General features: G+C 43.8%; 1 protein-coding gene across 1 annotated transcript; it reads right to left on the bottom strand.

Moving 5' to 3' along the window:
- Window positions 1-5079: 5079 nt before the first annotated feature.
- On the bottom strand, window positions 5080-19449 carry MFSD4B (major facilitator superfamily domain containing 4B; the record flags this gene model as incomplete). The annotated part of the gene is given in 5 exon segments (XM_035697348.2): window positions 5080-12923; window positions 12925-14138; window positions 15420-15536; window positions 17069-17237; window positions 19189-19449. Coding segments are annotated over 5 exon segments (1818 nt in total), but the record flags the coding sequence as incomplete, so codon positions are not given.
- Between the last annotated feature and the right edge of the window lie 104 nt (window positions 19450-19553).

Raw genomic sequence — 19553 nt, 5'->3', positions numbered from 1 at the left:
ATTTTTTAACCAAGGAGGTGAAAGACCTGTACTCTGAAAGCTATATGACGTTGATGAAACAAAATGAAAAAGACAAAATAAATGGAAATATATTTCATGCTTATGGATCAGAATTAATATTGTTAAAATGTTCATAATTCGGAAAGTAATCTAGAATTCAATGCCATCTCTATCAGAATTCCAGATATAGCATTTCTCACAGGACTAGAACAAAAGAATCCTAAAATTTTTATGGAACCACAAGTAGCCAAAGCAATTTTGGAAAGAAAAACGAAGCCAGAGGCATCAGATTCCCTGATTTCAAACTATTTTACAAAGCTAGATTAATCAAAACACTATGATATTGGCACAAAATCAGACATATAGATCAATGGAATAGAATAAAGAGCCTAGGAAAAAAAAAACCCACACATATATTATCAAGTATTCACAACAAAGGAACCAAGAAGATACAGTGGAGGAAGAACAGGCCCTTGAATAGATGGTGTTGACAAAACTGGACAGTGACATGCAAAAGAAGGAAACCGGACCACCGCCTTACACCATACACAAAATCAACTCAAAATTCTCCCTCTGCCTGTGTCTCGGCCTCTCTCTGTGTGTCTCTCATGAACAAATAAATACAATCTTTAAAAAAAAAAAATCTTAAAAAAACTTTAACCGTATGGTTTCAAAGACCCGAAACCATAAAATGCCTAGAAAAAAAAAAAAAAAGGTGATAAGCTCCTAGACATCAGTGTTGGTGATGATTTCCTACATTTGACACCAAAACCAAAAATAAACAAGAGGGACTATATCAAACACAAGGGAAATCTTAAGCAAACTAGAAAGATCATCTATTAAGTGAGAGTATTTGCAAACCATATATCTGATAAGGGGTTAATACCCAAAATATATAAAGAACTCAAACAACCCAATAAAAAAGCAAAAAAGAAAAAGATCCAATTTAAAAAACAGGCAGAGGATCTGGATATTTTTTCCAAAGAACACAATAAGATGGCCAACGAGCACAGGAAACGATGCCATGTGATACGCTGACGAACTTGAGGGCACCATGGTAAGTGAAATAAGTCAGACAGGAAAAGACATATGCTGTATGACAAATCACTTATATGTGGAATTTGTCAAAAAAACTTTTTTAAAGATTCTATTTATTTATTCATGAGAGACACACAGAGAGAGGCAGAGACACAGGCAGAGGGAGAAGCAGGCTCCATGCAGGGAGCCCGACGTGGGACTCGATCCCGGGACTCCAGGATCACGACCTGAGCCAAAGGCAGATGCTCAACCGCTGAGCCACCCAGGCGTCCCTCAAAAATTTTTTAATTAAAAAAAAATTAAAACAACAAACCTGAACTTCTAGATAGAACAGATTGACGGTTATTAGGGGTGAGGGGTAGGGGGTAGACAGAGTGAGTGAAGGGGGTCAAAGAGCACAAACTTTTAGTTAAAAAAAATGTCCCAAGGATAGATAGTATTGTTAACTATAGTTAACTATACTGTATTGTATATTTGAAAGTTGCTAAGAGAGTAAATTTTTTTTTTTTAGATTTTATTTATTTATTCATGAGAGACACAGAGAGAGAGACACAGACACAGGCAGAGGGAGAAGCAGGCTCCATGCAGGGGGCCTGATGTGGGACTCAATCCCAGGACCCTGGGATCACGCCCTGAGCCAAAGGCAGACGCTCAGCCACTGAGCCACCCAGGCGTCCCAGCTAAGACAATCTTAAAAGTTCTCATTGCATGAAAAAAATATTTCTAACCAAATATGGTGACAGATGATCTTAACCTAGAGGTGATCATTTTACGATGCATACATACATCGTTATGTTGTACACCTACAACAAATACAATGTTACAGATCAATTACTTCTTAATATAGAATTATAGAATATATTAATTTATATTCATTGTATATATGTACATATAAGCACCTTTTTGTATGTACACAGATATCTCTAGAAGACGCACAGAAATGACAGTAAGGATGGCTGGTTAGGGGCGCCTGGGTGGCTCAGTCGGTTGAGTGTACGACTCTTGGCTTCAGCTCAGGTCATGGTCTCAGGGTCGTGGAGTTGAGCCCCATGTCGGGCTCCCTGTTCAGTGCAGATTCTGAGGAAGATTCTCTCTTTCTCTCTCTCTCTCTTCCTCTGCTCTCACTCTGTCTCTCAAATAAAATAAATTAAAAAAAAAAAAAAAGAATGGTTGCTTTAAGAGCAAATATGATCTACTTTTTAATTTACCTTTGTAGTATCTAATTACTGCGTACGTACACTATCCATTAAAAAGTTATGTGCTGGGATCCCTGGGTGGCGCAGCGGTTTGGCGCCTGCCTTTGGCCCAGGGCGCGATCCTGGAGACCCAGGATCGAATCCCACGTCGGGCTCCCGGTGCATGGAGCCTGCTTCTCCCTCTGCCTGTGTCTCTGTCTCTCTCTCTCTCTCTCTCTGTGACTATCATAAATAAAGAAAAAAAATAAAAAAATAAAAAGTTATGTGCTTTTGCTATTTCTCACCCTTTTATTGCTCGTGGGCTCCATTTATCTTAACTATTTGGTTGGGTCCAAGGAAGGCCATCCTTTGTGTGGTACCTGAGCAGAGACTCCCCAGGCCAGGTGTGTGAACTCTCAGCCCACATGTCTTCTTCCTGTTTTGTTTTTATTTTTTAAGATTTACTTATTTTAGAGAGACACACACAGAAGAGAGAGAATGCAAGCAGGAGGTGGGGCAGAGGGCGGGGGAGAGAAAATCTCAAGGAGACTCCCTGCAGAGAGGAGCCTGATGAAGGGCTTGATCCCACAACCTCAAGATCGTAACCAAAGCCGCAATCAAGAGGCGGCCACTTAACCAACTGAGCCACCCAGGCACCCCTTGGCCACAGGTCTTCTTACTGACGTGTCACGACAGCTAAATATTCTTGGGACCCATAACCTTATTAGCTTAGTTAGGGTGTCCAGCCAGGCCTTCACACCCACAGGTGTTATTAAAAAACTCTTACTATTTCCCTTTTGTGGTTAGTCTCTTTTACTAAATTAGTGAATATTACTTTATGAATAAAGTTTCTCATATGTGGCCACTTCATTTTGTCCTTTGGCTGAGTAGTTTGGAAACAATAATAAGAATAGTAACTAGTAACTAAGCCCTCATTCCTCTGTGTCTTCGTTTGCTGTGGCTGCTGTAACGAAGTACCACAGACGGAGCGGCTCAAACAAGAGAAATCCTCCCCAGGATTCTGGAAGCTGGACGGCTGAGATCAAGGCACTGGAGAGCTGGCCGCCTCTGCAGCCTCTCTCCCGGGCTCGTAGATGGTCATCTTTCTCCCTGTGCCTTCACGTGGTCCTCCCTCCGTGCCAGTCTGTGTCCTAATTCCTTCCTCTTTAAGGATACCGATCATGTGGGGGGATTAGGGCCCCCCGCTAATGACTCATGTTAGCTTGACTGCCTCTTTAAAGACCCTATCTCCAAATACTCAATCTGGGCCACTAGAGGTTAGGACTTCAACATAGGGGGTGGGGTGGGGTGGGGTGTAGCAACACAATTCAGCCCGTAAATGTGTGGATGATGCAATATGCCAGGTGCTTTACAAACATTATTTCAAGGACGCCTGGGTGGCTCAGAGGCTGAGTGTCTGCCTTCGGCGCAGGGCGTGACCCCAGGGTCCCGGGATCGAGTTCCGCATCGGGCTCCCTGCGTGGAGCCTGCTTCTCCCTCTGCCTATGTCTCTGTGTCTCTCAGGAATAAATAAATAAAGTCTTTAAAAAACAAAATAAAACATATTTCATCGACGTCTCACTGCCTCTACTCCATGAAAGAAAATAGAGGCCAAGAGATTACAGCAATGTGACCAAGGTGGTAGGTGGCAGAGAATTCACATCCAGGCCGACAGGCTCCACACCCCACATTTAACCATTACAGCACACGTGAGCTCTTCTCTCTATAGGGTCCATTGAAGTTTCCCAAAGGAGAGAGAATGAAATGGTCGCTAGAGTGAGCAAATAGAAAAATCCCATTCTCCCTTCCAGTGGGCAGTAGCAGGAGCCCCAGCCAATTCTCAGGTCTGGGTCCTTGTAAACCACAGGGTCCTACCCCCAGCCTTCCCGCCCAGGGAGCCCCCTCTCAAGCTCAACCAAATCCCTGGGAGATGAAGCAGGAGTGTAACCATAAACCAAGGCCCCGCTTCCTCGGGGAAGGCACTGGGGACCCTGGATATCACAGTTGCTTATACTTGAAATCCTATCGTATCTGGCCCAATGCCAAAGCTGCTCGGGTTCTGTAGTGAGAAGGAGCCAGAAAAGCCAAGCTCTGCCCAGAGTCCTGGCAAGGTGCAAAGGTACAAGAAGATCCCTGCCCCGGGCAAGGTGCGCAGCTGTGGCCTTAGATGACGGAAGGCAGGGATGGCAGCAGTCAAATAAGGACACCCCTGGCGTCATTACTGCTAGGACGAGAGAGGGTGCCATTTCACTTCTCTCAGCTCAAACGTTCCCACTTTAAAAATAACTTCTCCCAAGGCTCCGGCAAAGTGTGAAGGGGGTGGAGACGTTGCTGTACACATGAATCACGCTCCAGGCTAGAAGCATTTAACCAGATTATCCCTACAGTTGTTCTAAGCGAGACAGAAAGGGCTGCGGTCACTAATAGCACTTTCAGCTGCGGGTTCTTTATAGAAGGGAAGCAACGAGAAGCTCCCCAGTTCCTGCTTGATGTGCAATTCTGAAAACTTCCTTTCCGTCCCGAAACAAGGACATAACTGTAATCCTCTTAATTAGGAGATTATTATTCAGGTAAAACATGAACTAAGATACCCAGCTGGCAACAGCTGCTTCGGTGGACTTGTGAATTTAGAAACTAGATCATAAACTTAAGAGAAACGGAGGAGCCAGAAATGTTAGAGGTCATCAAAGATGTTAGATGTCATTTCTAAAATATCCATGTGAACTTAAAAATAACACACTATTCACACTTTAGGAACCCAAGACAACTACCACATACATTTTTGGAGCACTCACAACCTAAAATCTGGAAATATTCTTGACAAATTTCTGGTGAGATGCCAAAGCACCCATGAAATGAAACACAATTTTATCTTAAATCAACAGTGGTATTTATTTATATCAACATGTTATTCAAACAAGCTTTTTCATTGTACAAAGCCATGTAAGTGTGAGCAGTCTTAAATACAGATGTAATCAATCTACAAGGCCATCCCTACCCCGTTAAGCCCCTCAAATCAAAACTGACTGGTGAAAACCGGTCTAGAAAAACAACCTCCCACAGGTCCAGGTTTGGTTTCATTACAGGTAAGATTTCAAAGTGAGCTCGCAAACACTTGCTCAATGACTGAATAAAAACTGAAAGCAAATATAACAAAACTTTGAGGTAGATGTCGGACATAACCTTTCACTACTCTGCGTGTGGGTGACACTAAGCTGATTGATTATAATGGGCTAAAAGTCTGCCTAGAGTTTGAAGCAATATGACTAAATGCATGGGTTTCTCTATCTTCTTCCTCTAGCCAGTTTCTTCTGGAAAAACGGATTTAGGACAATATCTAAGTCAAATAATGAAAGCACCCAAAAACATTAAAAACAGAACTAACACATGAGCCAGCAGTCAGACTTGTGGGGACACCCAAAAGCATTGAAAGCAGAAATTCAAACAGGTATGTGTACATTCAATTTTCACAGCAGCATTATTCCCAATCGCCAAAAGGTGGAAGCAACTCAAACGTCCCTAACAGATACATGCGTAAGCAAAGTATACATTCAGGAGACTATTACTCCACCTTACAGAGGAAATCCTGACAGGCTACAACCTGGATGAAACTTGAAGATAATACGCGGAGTGAAATAAGCCGGTCACAATAGGACAAATACCGTCTAATGCCATTTATATGAAGTACTTAGAGTAATGAAAATTGTAGAGATAGGAAGTAGACTGCTCTTTTGTCAGGGCTCATACGAGGGTGTAATGGAGAGATACGGTGTTTAATGGGTTACAGAGTTTCAGTGTTTTGGGGTTTTTTTTGTATATTTTTTTATTAGAGTTCGATTTGCCAACATATAGCATAATACCCAGTGCTCATCAGAGTTTCAGTTTTGTGAATGAGGCAGTTATGGTTGCACAATAATGTGAGCGTAGGAATGCCACCGAATTTATACACTTAAAAATGGCTAAGACGGTACATGTTATGTCTATTTTATCACACTTGAAAATAAATGATTTTAAAAAACACCTTGCAATCTCAACAAGTTGTTCAGAGGCTAAAAAGCTCACCACCTTAAGTCACTCATGTCATCGAACAACTTCAACTCTTCTCCAGGCCACCCATTAACTAACATAATCGAACACATCGAAGGCAAGTTGCCATAAAGTCAGAGACCGGACACGAAAGGCATTTTTGCAAGTAAAAATATAAGCCAAAAGAAAAACAATACATTAAGAATTAACAACTACACTGCAAGAACCTAAGGGATCTTCTCTGCAAGAACTGAAAGAAAGAAACAAGGCAGAAAATAGAGGACATGACAACACATGATGAAGACAATCACCAAAAAATGTTGGAAGATGCAGGGGAAAAAATGCACAAAACTTCTCTTTGCAAAAATTCAGTGTTATAAAATTTTAACTCATTAAGTATGAAACTATTTATAGCTAAATAAAAATCCAAGTCAAGTTCAACCTAGCTCAAATGCCAACTAGCCAAAGTGCATAAAGGGAAGGGGTTTAAATCCTCCTGACAACCAAGGTGCCCGGCCTTGGTTTGCTTCCACAACACACAAGGAAAGGCAAAGCTTCTCCTTTGGATCACTAAACACCACTGTCTACCATTAGGACCCAGTAAAACCAGCCTTTCCTTAGGTCCCGTGATAATTTATATCATGCCATTTGAGAAGGCATCTAACACAACCTTTCTGACCCCAGATACTTGTAAATTTCTAATATAACAAAATAAAGACTTCCTGGAAACACCTTGTGTGATTACTTGTTTGATATCTTGTTTCCTCCACTAGACCTGTGTTATCCAGGGACGCCTGGGTGGCTCAGTGGTTGCACATCTGCCTCTGGCTCAGGGCGTGACCCCGGAGTCCCGGGATAGAGCCCCACATCGGACCCCTTGCGTGGAGCCTGCTTCTCCCTCTTGAGTGTCCCTACCACTCTCTCATGAATAAATAAATAAAATCTTAAAAAAAAAAAAAGACCATGTTATCCAATATAGCAGCCATCAGCTAAGGTAGATATTTAAATTAAAAAATTCATTTTCTGGGCAGCCCCGGTGGGCGCAGCGGTTTAGTGCCGCCTGCAGCCCAGGGCGTGATCCTGGAGACCCTGGATCGAGTCCCACGTCAGGTTCTCTGCATGGTGACTGCTCTCTCTCTCTCTCTCTGTCTCTATGAATAAATAAGTAAATAATCTTTTTAAAAAATTCCATTTTCTGTGTCTTACTAGCCATATTTCAAGGAGTCAATTCACCACGTGTGGCCAGTGGCTACTTGGCAGTGCAGATATAAAATATTCCCATCACTGTGGGAAATTCTACTGGACGGTATTTCTATAGAGGGTATGTTCCATGGAGGCAGGAACCTTCTGACCTTTCCACCAATGTACACATAGCACCTCTCACAGAGACTGCCAAATAGGAGGCATTCAACAGACATAAGAAATAAATATTCAACAGTCAGTGCAGTAAATGGAGAGGATTGAAGAGAATTCAGAATAGAGTCCTAGAGTTTGTGTGCAAGAGAGAGAAGGGGGTGCATGGGAACTACAGACTCCTACAGATTTAAGGTCAGATTAAGAAAAGCAAAAACAAAACAAACTGAATTCCCAAAAGTAGCAAAGAATTTGACCCTCTCAAAAAGTGAATCCTGCTACCCGAAATGTGGTCAGTCCACAGGGCAACAGCTCCCCATCCATAAGAGCTCGTTAGACATACGGAATCCCAGCGCCTACCCCAGGTGCTATTCAATTAGAATCTGTATTTTAGGGGATCCCTGGGTGGCGCAGCGGTTTGGCACCTGCCTTTGGCCCAGGGCGCGATCCTAGAGACCCGGGATCGAATCCCACATTGGGCTCCCTGCATGGAGCCTGCTTCTCCCTCTGCCTGTGTCTCTGCCCCTCTCTCTCTCTCTCTCTCTCTCTCTCTGTGTGACTATCATGAATAAATAAATAAAATATTTAAAAAAAAAAAGAATCTGTATTTTAATAAGCAATTCAAATGCACATTAAACTATGAGAAGCATTAGTCTAGTTCTCTACCCTCCAGATTGAGCAAGTAGCCCTGCTCAGCAAATTTGTAAAAAAAAAAAGAAAAGAAAACAAAAGAAACCCTACGCACAATTGCATGTAAATCTATAATAATCGCTATAACAATTTCAATGAAAAAAGAGCCATTTCTAACAAACTTGGAATCATAAACTTTTTTGTATCTCTTCTCGACTACCTTTACCCCCACTGCGCCCCCCCAATGTAGGAGAACATGAAACACATGTAATATCTGTGAGTTCACATATGCAAACACATTCACAGCACTATGAACAAAACAAGCGGCACGTAACAAACACAGATACAGGGTATCCCAGAGGGACATGGCTACTGCCATCAAGCACTTTAAGCTCGGGACCCCTGGGTGGCTCAGTGGTAGAGCATCTGCCTATGGCTCGGGTCGTGACCCCAGGGTCCTGGGATCAAGTCCCGCATCAGGCTCCTTGCATGGAGCCTGTTTCTCTTTCTGCCAATGTCTCTGCCTCTCTCTGTATCTCTCATGAATAAATAAAATCTTAAAAACAAACAAACAAACAACAAAGAACTTTTAAGTGGCAGGAGTGATACACTGCTATGGTAAACCAAAAGTTCTGGTTATGAGACAGCTATCCTCATTATTTAATGGTTCTACCTGAAACGAACTCACTTTACATGTAATCCCGGGCTCACACAGTCTTCAGGAGTGTGTTGCTACAGTGATCAATTAGGCTTGTTGTGTGTGTGTTTTTTAAATAAATTACAATTCTTCAAACTAATAACCAGTCCATTGGCTACAGTGTTAATGCAATCTGGACACAAAAATTCAAGTTGTTTCTGAAACTTTATCTGGTAGGGGGGAGGTTTTTTTTTTTTATCCCTTTACCCTGGAAATTATGTTGATGAGAAATGTTAAGAAATTTTCTAGGTGTTTAGAATTATAAATTACTTACACAAGGGCACCTGGCTGATTCAGTTGTTAGAGCAGACAACTACTGATCTTGGGTCGTGAGTCCAAGCCCTACACTGGGCATAGAGCTTACTTTAAAAAAATAAATAAAAACTCGATATAAATTTTTATACCTGTCCCTTTCATTTTTATGTACTTCCCTAATCTTCCAGCATGACTTTTTTTTAACATCTTCACTATTTTTATGATAAAAACTGATTTTTTAAAAAGCATTTCTCTTTAAAAAATAAGAGTAACCAAAAGATGCTCTCAAAAGTGTTCTTGGACTTTACTATGAAAATACAACTCAAGTGAAATGTACCTATTTCCCTCACAGAAAGCTGCATCTGAACAAGTTAAAAGTGGGAAAGACCATAAAATGTCAAGTGGGAAAGAGTGCCTAACTCTGAGTGAACCCATCTATTGCCCCACAGAGTCTCCTCTACCAGGTTCGTGGGCCTGCCATACGGGGAGCCTTCCGCGCCCACACTAGCTCACTCAGTTTGGTATCTGTAATCACTCGTGATGACTGCTGAGGGCTTCTTGTCCCCAGCTCAAACTTTTTAGTTCTCTTGAACCTCAGTTTTTCAGGTACCAGATTGTAGCAAACTCACTCTAGGGGGGCCCAGATGAGTCACATCTCTGTACTAGCCTCTCCCCTTGAGTTTGGGTAGAACCGTGACTTGCTTCTAGCCAAGATTATATGGCAAAGGTGATGGGACGCCACTCCTGGGATTATATCATGTTATAGAAGGCTTTAGCTTAGCAGACCCAGGTGAGAGATTCCCCTGCTGGCTTTGAAGAAATAGGATGCCATGTTGTGAGAGGTCTGCAGAGGGCTGCATGGCCCTAGGTGGTTGGTTCTAGGAATGGTGAACTGTCAACCAACTGGTGACAGTTCACAGCCAGACAAAAAACAGGGGCCTCAGCCTAACCACAGCAAGGAACTGAATACTGTCAACAACCACATAACAGGGTACTTGAAGAGAACCCAAATCTCCAAAAAAGAGCACAGCTCTATCCAACAGCTTGACTGCAGTCCTATGAGACACTGAGCAGAAGACCTAGGGAAGTCATGCCCAAATTCCTGACCCAAGAAACTGTGAGATAAAAAATGTCTGTTGTTGGGGTGCCCGGGTGGTTTGGTCAGTTAGGCAACCAACTCTCGATCTCAGCTCAGGTCTCGATCTCATGGCTGTGAGTTCAAGCCCCATGCTGGGCTCCGCACTGGGCATGGAGCCTACTTAAAAATGTCTGTTGTTGTAAACTGATAAATCTGTTATTCAGCAATAGAATACTTCAGTATTGGCTACTTGTGCATCAGCAGACACCTACCTAAGAACTGATTATTAGAATGAATGCTAATTCTTGGAATTGTACTAAGTCTTATCCTTCCAATATGGAAATACATCATCAAACTTTAACAATGCCTGTAATCTCATATGGCCATTCACATTTTGGTTTGTGGAACTCCAGTGGATTTTCCAGTGAGGATTTCCAAATTTCCGGCCATGTTCTTATAATCGTCCCTCTCTCCCTGAGCCACATCTTCTACCCCTTAAATGTAGATGCTGCAGATTGAATCCCTGTTCTAGCAAGCCTCCCAGCTGCCGAATAGCATCTACTGCCTAACTTCCAACAACCTGAGAAAAAGCATATATGGAACACAGGTGGTCTCCAAGGTCTAGCTAAGAGAAAAGCAAAGTACAAAAAAGAGCAAGAATAGAATTTTTACTGTTAATTTCTCCAACGGCCCTCTCTAAAATTGCTAGATTATATACAAACTCATATTGTGGTATAGAAGGTGGATGGGCAGTGGTCAAAACAGATACTGTATTTCACTCCAGAAAAAACAAACGCAAACTTGTAGAAATTAGATAAATAAGAGAAGGCAAAGAATGCAAACAGGTAGAAATTAAATGTTCTTCACCATAAAACGTGGTAAAGAGAAGTAAACAAAAGCTGCCATCAGTGCTTTATCAAAAGAGAGCTCACGGGGTGCCCGGGTGGCTCTGTTAGTTAAGCCTCTGCCTTTGATTCAGGTCATGATCTCAGGGTCCTGGGATCAAGCCCTACATCAGGCTCCCTGCTCAGCGGCGAGTCTGCTTCTGCCTCTTCCTCTCCCTTTGTGATCGCTCTTGTTCTCACTCCTTCTCTAATAAATAAATACAATCTTTAAAAAAAAAACAAAAAACAAAAGAGAGCTCACACCAGCTTTGCCACACTCATGCGAAGTACCCTTTGCGACCCCTGACTCCTAGCCACCAAGCCCCTTTCTAATCATTATTTGGTCTCCCGGGTATTTCAAACTCCAGAAGAACCCTACGTGGGTGATACAAATAATCCAAACACTGCAAAAGACTGTTCCTCTTTGTAAATTAAACTGCAGCCTAGTTCACAGCGCTTACAATGTGATTACCAGCCGGACGCAATGAGGAGCAAGTCCTGGAAGAGCAAGGCTCAGACTCAGACTCCATTACCAATTACTCACCCTATTACTAACCTAGTAACTCTGAAACAGCCTGTAAAGTCGGAACATTGCATCTCCAAACCCCATTTGAACATCAAGAAAATCAGCATATAAAAATAACTTTTCTTTTTAAAATATCTGTAAAAATAGTAAAATCTCCTAATTGAATGAATTACTGTAAGACACTGATTGTAACATGCAACATTGCTTTGGATATGTATACGGATAAACTGTCGATTAAATTTCATCACGATGTTAAGTGACTACTGACTTTAAGACATATTCTGATTTCAGAGATGTTAAAATTGTGGAAAAAAGGTAGAAAAGGGTGCATCTTAGAACTGATGAAACACAATACTGAAAAATGTGTTTTGCAGATAGTCATTAAACACGGAGTCTCTGAAACGGGCATAGATTCATAATCAGTAGTATTCTTAAAACTATCAATTTTGTTTCACTTCTCATTTGAAATGAAGAATGGATGGCACATGTGAATTTCTGACATCTTGCACAAACTTTTTTTTTTCTTGCACAAACTTTAAAACGTAAGGATTCCTAGTTTGAAAATCATCTCACTTTCACTGATAAAATCACAGATCAGGAGACAGATAAGCAAGGCCCTACTCAAGTAAAGTGACCGAGTGCAGGGCCGGAAAACTAGTAAGCAGCAGTCAAGGTTTGCAGCCAGGTCTCTGGGGTCCTGCTCTGTGTTCTCTTCACAGAAATCAGAAATCAAATGAGGCATGAGCATTCTCTGGTGCAACACTACAGCGAGGGCAAAGCAATGAATAAAACTCTGTCCGTTTTCAAAGTTGTTCTTTTTAAGAAACAACACTCCTCAACTTCCCTGATAGAATGCTGATGACTGATCATTTGTTCAGCTACTCGGCTCAACTACTAGAGGGTTTCAAGCTATGAGAACGGCACCCAGCTTCTCAACAACACCTTCTCTGCGTGCTCGGAGGGGTGGAGATCGTAACACATTACCTCATCAGCCACATGCCAAACACTAGCCTCACAAGACCCTGCTGTACGAGACCAAGGCCATTCATTCTTTATGGAAAACTCTGGGAATTACAGAACCTTGCAAAACTTTGTAGCATCTGCTATACTCTGACCTAGGAATTTTGATCCCCAGAGCATGTTGAAAATCTGTTAATGCTCTGCTTTAACTGGCTTCTTTAGAACCAGAGGTTATTCAAGGAGGTCAGTAAATAATCCATCTTCTCTCGGCATTAGTCCCTTTTACACTGGTTTCTTGCAAGGTGACTTACAGGGGACTTGCCACTGTTAGCTGGAGAGGACTCGAACACCATTGCACTGGAGTGGGATTGACTGGAGATTTCAGCTACGGGCTTTGTCAGGACATTTCTAGATGTCTCTATTACAGAATTTCTCATTGTATCATTCATTTCAATCACTTCAAAATCCATTTCATTCCATTTCTCTGCATCTTCTTCTTCATTCTCTTCCTCGTAGTCATTTAGCTCAGAACTAGACAGCAAAGCTTTCTGGTCCTCGCTTTTTCTGTGTTCTTTTCGCTGTTGATTGAGAGGGGAGGTGGCTAACTTATAGAGCACGGGAAATAAAACAGCAGTGGCTACCGAGGCCCCCAAAATGGTGTACAGAACTACAGGCAAATCAGGGTACTGCCCTTGAAGAATTCCAATCACCGCAGGAATAGCCATTTCTCCCAAGGCAGCACCAACGACAAAAAATGCGGCAGATTTCCCATGGATGGTCGTGTACTGCTCAATCCAAGAAACACCACTAGGAAACGTGGTTGCCATCGAGGCCCCGTACACCGAAGTCGCTATCCAGAGGCAAACTGGGCTCTTGTCGAAAAGCACCAGCAGTAAGGATGATGCCAGGCTGCCGACGTTGCTTAACACAATCATGGTTCCAGGTTGTAAACATGTAGCAAAAAAGATTGCTAGGCCCCTGCAGGCTGCAAAGGTGCCCCAGAAGACGGAGTTCAACAGCGCCGCTTCACTTTCTTTCATGCCAGCATGGGTGGTCGCAAACGAGAAAACGTAAGAACCGTACGTTACCTCGGCTCCAACGTAGAAAAAGAAGAACAGAAAAAGGAGGCAAAGAAGGGCATTGTGGTATTTAGCTCTTCGAGACCTCTGAGCAGATGCTTTGGCTTTCTCCTGCCTTGAGCTTTTCTTAAAAAGCAGAGCGAAAAAAAAGAGAGAAACTACAAAAATGTAAGTACCGATAATAGCGTAGGCCCACAGTAAATTCATATTGTCAGGTACTCTGAAGAGAGATTCGGAGTCCGCTTCAGATGACTGGTTGAGAGCAGAGTGGTTAGAGTCGGCCTCTGTGTGGTTTGCAGCAGACACTGTCGTCGTGCCCAGGGCCAATTTAGCCAGCAGTGGAGCCAAAAAGGCACCCAAGGCAAAACTGAAGTGTAAGGCCTGCATGTGTGGGGCTCCTTTGTCCCCCCAAATAGCCAAGATTAGGACGTTACCACCTACCAACAAAAGATGAGGAAAATGATTTAATCATAGTAACTTAACAAAAAACAGTTCATTACTATCAGAAAGAGGATTAGTATATTTTTTGTGGCACAAGGACTAAGATATTCTCCGTCATCAAATGTTATAACTCAGTCAATTTTATGATCAAGGAATTCCACCGGAGAATTCTAAGCATCGTAACATCACATCGTCACAAATGGATTCTGCAAGCTAGTAAACCACTACCTCCTAGAGCCAGGCACAGTAGCCCAAGGCTTTTTTTTTATAAGACAGTTTTAATATGTGGCTGGCGGGGGTGGGAGTGGGGGTGGGGTGCGAGGGGGGCGGGGAGTGGGAAAGAGGTGGATATTTATTTGTTTGTAAACATCTTCAATATATATTATCATCAGATAATGGCCAAATTACCAGTTGAGGAAAATTATCTATCTCGTAGATGCAAAACATAGGTTCAAAAACCTGAACACTGTAGAATTCTGCTGGGCCCATTACAGGAAACAAAAGTAAAAGGCAAGAAGCATCAAATGTTGTGTTTTCTCTTTCTCTTTTTTTAAAAAAAAAAAAAAAAAACATATTTGCAGATAAACATACAATTGTACCCCATAATTTCACAACCAAACTAAGCCTAAAGTATAAAATATCCCCAACCTATCAGGTAACAGTAGAGCAGGGGAAGAAGAGACCTGGGTTTCGGGGGTAGACAAATGCCAAGTATGTTATTTAGTAGGTTTTATAAGATACCAATACTCATGGAGGGGATTTCCTGCAGGAAGGCAGGAGCTTTTGAGAGGGGAAAAAAAAAGAGAAGGAAAATAATACACTGCACAGGTTTCTCTTAGTTCAAAAGGCAGAGTGCTTTTCAAATTGGATAGCTGCTTCTAGGATTCCTCAGCCAAATCCGGTTCCAAAGCTGGTTTAACCTATTAAGCCATCAATTCCTCCCATACTACACTGATAAAGTTCTATCCCAAAATGGAAGCCCACTCACCTATACCGTAATTACCCACATGGGGGACCCTTTCCTGTTTGGATACTGTAAATCAATAATCTCTCACTGAACAAAATTCTTTAAATTCACTCCATGGTTGGCTGCTCAAAAGCAGGCAACCTACTTGGCAAGAAGAAGAGTTGCCAGAGGGTGGTTCTGACTGGGTGACCCCATGAGCAATTCGGTAGGTCGGTGTCATTTCACACTGCAAATGACAAGTTGATGTCACCTGCTCTTTTTCTAGTAGAAAGTCTCTATTCCCAGAGATGACACTGAAGGGCTCACTGACCTGTATCCAGAATGCCAATTGAAACACCAAAGACGGACATCATGATGATCAATAACACCGCTGTCTTACAAAATGGAACAAGATAAAGACCAACTGTGGTAGCCAACATTGACATTCCTGAGAAGAAAGGTAAAAGTCAGCTATAAAAAACAGTATTCACACAAAGAGTCGTGAATCAAGTCAACATCATAAACCCTCCCATAAATGCAGAGCAGGTCAAATTACAATTGAGTAACAGTAAGTGAATGAGAGGTTCAGCATCTACAAACAGTTATTTCCTTTGCAAGCTTTCCTAATCTTTATGGACCATAAAATATAAGTTATCCTAAAATGAGTACATTTCCAGCATTGCTGATAATCAAACCACATCCTACAGGGCAAAGTTTTATAGCAAAGCAGATAATGCAAAAATTATTTATTTAAATATTTCATATTTTTAAAAGAGATGTTAAGGGACGCCTGGGTGGCTCAGCGGTTGAGCGCCTGCCTTTGGCTCAGGTCATGATCCCTGGGATCTGGGATCGAGTCCCGCATCAGGCTCCCTGCATGGAGCCTGCTTCTCCCTCTGCTTGTGTCTCTGCCTCTATCTCTCAGTCTGTGTCTCTCATGAATAAGTAAATAAATCTTTTTAAAAATATTTTTTAAATAAATAAAAAGAGACGTTTAGATATGAGATTAAAAAATTAGGAGAAAAAATAAATAAATAAATAATAAATTAAAAATTAGGAGAAAAATAAAATGCTGTCACAATAGTTTGTAGGAGAAATGTATTAAGCAATTTAGCTTGAGAGTAGGGAAGGAAATACAAGAGATCTGTATGTTCTCAACCCACCTGGGAAATCTGAGTGATTATTCATTTATTCATCAACAAGAGTAAATTATTCTCCTTACTTCCAAAGCAGTTTTATCTCATTAATCCAGATTTTCTTTCAACGTGTCTATTTATTCAAAAAAGAGCAAGTTAGGGATGCCTGGGTGGCTTAGCGGTTTAGTGCCTGCCTTCGACCCAGGGGTCCCGGGATCGGGTCCCACATCGGGCTCCCTGCATGGAGCCTGCTTCTCCCTCTGCCTGTGTCTCTGCCTTTCTCTGTGTCTCTCATGAATAAATAAACAAAATCTTAAAAAAAAAAAAAAAAAAAGAGCAAGTTAAAAGCTTTGCCATCTAATTCAAGGGTGAGGTAGAGAGGTCTGGAAGCATCATTAATATGCGCATCCGAGACAAAAATTTAGCCTATGTCATTTTGCCCCCAGTACTTCCCACCTTCATTCTCAGTCCAGGGTCTAGCCGGGGCAAGTTCAAGGAATTCACTTCTGACCTATGGTGGCTCCAGCAGATCAGCCCTAAACCCTGACAGGCAGAGTTCTTTGGACTAGTATGTGATCCTAGGGGTGGCGCCTAAACTACACTGAGAGCCAGGAAGGCTAAGGATAGTGACACATTCTAGGGCTAATCTAAATTTCCAGAGTGGCCCAGCACAGATTCCCTATAACTGCTGAGATGAAAACAGGCACCAAGGAGACCTGATTTCCACTGAGAATGCCTGGCAAACACTACCCATTTGAGTTGTCAAACACAACATATTTCATATTTAAAAACAAATTGTAAATTCCTTGAAAGTCATAAAAAGCTAAAATTGGTCTTTACTCACCCAAAAGTAGAAAATGATTCATATTGTCGAGAAGAATTCCACCAATCACAGAGCCACTCAAAAATCCAAAAGCACGGCCCACAAAAATCAGAGAAAGACTGCTAATGTTGCGGTTCACGTTTGTTGCCAAATCTTGAAAAGTCGGTCCCAGTATAGCAACACTCATTCCCTAGAATTTAAAAAGACAAAATCTTTTATTTACAATCAGTAAAATAACATCTGCCTATGTGGCAGCTTAAAATATTATTCCTGGTTTTTGATGTTGTCAAAACGGCAGTATTTCTGGGTTGCACAGTATCCTTCCTCTGATACACACAAAATACACAGGAGACAGACAATTTAAACATTTCTAAACCTAGATTTTTCTTCAAAGCAAATCCCAAGCTATGAGAGAATATTTGTTGGAAACTTAAAAAAAAAAAAAAACTTTTAGGACACCTGGGTGGGATCAGTTGCTGAGCGGCTGCCTTCAGCACAGGGCGTGATCCCGGGGTCCTAGGATCGAGTCCTGCATCAAGCTCCTTGCATGGAGCCTGCTTCTCTCTTTGCCTGTGTCTCTGCCTCTCTGTGTCTCTCATGAATAAATAAATAATTTTTTTAATGTTTCTAATGGGTCTATGCTTCAAGAATAATTTATCCTACTGGCATATGGGTGGCTCAGCTGGTTGAGTCAGTCTTGGGCTCAGGTGGTGATCCCGCGGTCCTGGGATCCAGCCCAGTGTCAGGCTCTCTACTCCTCTGCCACTCTGCCTGTGCATGCACACTCACTCACTTACTGTCAAATAAATAAAATCTTAAAAAAAAAAGAAAAAAAGAATTCCTTCTAATTGGACTGCTAGGGATCCCTGGGTGGCGCAGCGGTTTGGCGCCTGCCTTTGGCCCAGGGCGCGATCCTGGAGACCTGGGATCGGGTCCCACGTCGGGCTCCCGGTGCATGGAGCCTGCTTCTCCCTCTGCCTGTGTCTCTGCCTCTCTCTCTCTCTCTGTGACTATCATAAAAAAAAATAATAATAAAATAAAAAAATAAAAAAATATATATATTAATTGGACTGCTCTGCTTGAAACACTTGGGTGTGCGTCCTGCCCAAGCCGGAGCAGTCCCAAACTGAGAGCTGAGCAAGCACTTGGTATGGGGAGGGGAGGCTGAGCTGCATCTGCAATCCAATCACTTCCTGCCTGCAAAGCACCCAAAACAGGACCTGGCACCAGTGCCCTGCAATGATTTTTCTTTTTTCAGATCATCAAAATCCTCCAAGAATCCGTTGTGGTTCAAGAGAAAGACGCTGAGTGACCAGGGATGACTGTCCTCAGAGGACTCACCCTAGTGAATCCCCAAGATCCCCATTCATCAGGCCGGGGATGACAGGGAGACCTCCACAAATAAGGGAGTCGTGGGGCAGCCACGGGGGTGTCAGAAGGCGGTTCTAGGGATCCCTGCGGGGCTCAGCGGTTGAGCGCCCGCCTTTGGCCCAGGGCGTGACCCTGGAGACCCGGGATCGAGTCCCACGTCGGGCTCCCTGCGTGGGGCCTGCTTCGGCCTCTGTCTCTGCCTCCGTGTGTGTGTCTCATGAATAAATAAATACAATCTAAAAAAAAAAAAAAGAAGAAGAAGAAGAAGAAGAAGAAGGCGCTTCTAGCCCTGCAGTTTGCTCTAAGGAAGACGCGGGGGACCTAAAGGTCTGTCTGTGCACGGCTGCGGGCAGAACGAGAGCTTATTCCTGGCTCCCGCACGGAAAGCCGGCTGCGTGGTGCAGAAAAGTCCTTTTCCCTCTCGGGGCCTGTTTCCTCCACCTGCAAACATAAGGAGTCGGCTGAATCTGGCCAGACAAGGAAGAGGAAATCCCAGGGAAGCAGCTTTGGGGGATAACTTGGCATCTGCGTGGGCTGGAGGGGCAGGGGCTCCACACCCGACCCACCCCCCCCCGGGGAGCTGCCCAGATCTCAGGGGAAAACCAACTTCGCACTGAACAGCGCTCGGGCGGCGGGGCTGTGCCCGTTCTGCAGATTCGGCCCCGAAGGCCGGCGCCGACGACCGCGCCCAAGGTCACCAGCCGGCGGGCGGCGGAGGCGAGCCGCGGACCTCCCGCCCCTGCCCCGCAGCCTCGGGCCCCCGCGCTCACCAGCCCCAGGAAGGCGGCGCACAGCACCGCGGTGATGAGCCAGCGCAGCCTGCGCCCGGCCCCGCGGCCCCGCCGGGAGCCCGCCGCCGCCGCCGCCGCCGCCTCATTCTCCGCTGCGGCCGCGGCCTGGAGGAGCCGCTGCCCGGCAGCCGGCGCCCCGGCCCCGCGCACGTCCAGCTCCAGGTCCAGCTCCAGCTCGGCGGCTGCGGAGAAGCGCTCAGGCGGCCGCCCCGCCGCGCCTCGGGGACCCGCCGCCGAGCCCCGCCCCCAGGCCCGGAGGCCCCGCCCCCAGACCCTGAGGCCCCGCCCCCAGGCCCGGAGGCCCCGCCCCCAGGCCCGGAGGCCCCGCCCCTCCAGGCCTGGCG

The sequence above is a fragment of the Canis lupus genome, chromosome 12, assembly GCF_003254725.2.
Source record: "Canis lupus dingo isolate Sandy chromosome 12, ASM325472v2, whole genome shotgun sequence".
NCBI lineage: Eukaryota > Metazoa > Chordata > Mammalia > Carnivora > Canidae > Canis > Canis lupus.
This window is presented reverse-complemented; position numbering and strand designations above follow the sequence as displayed.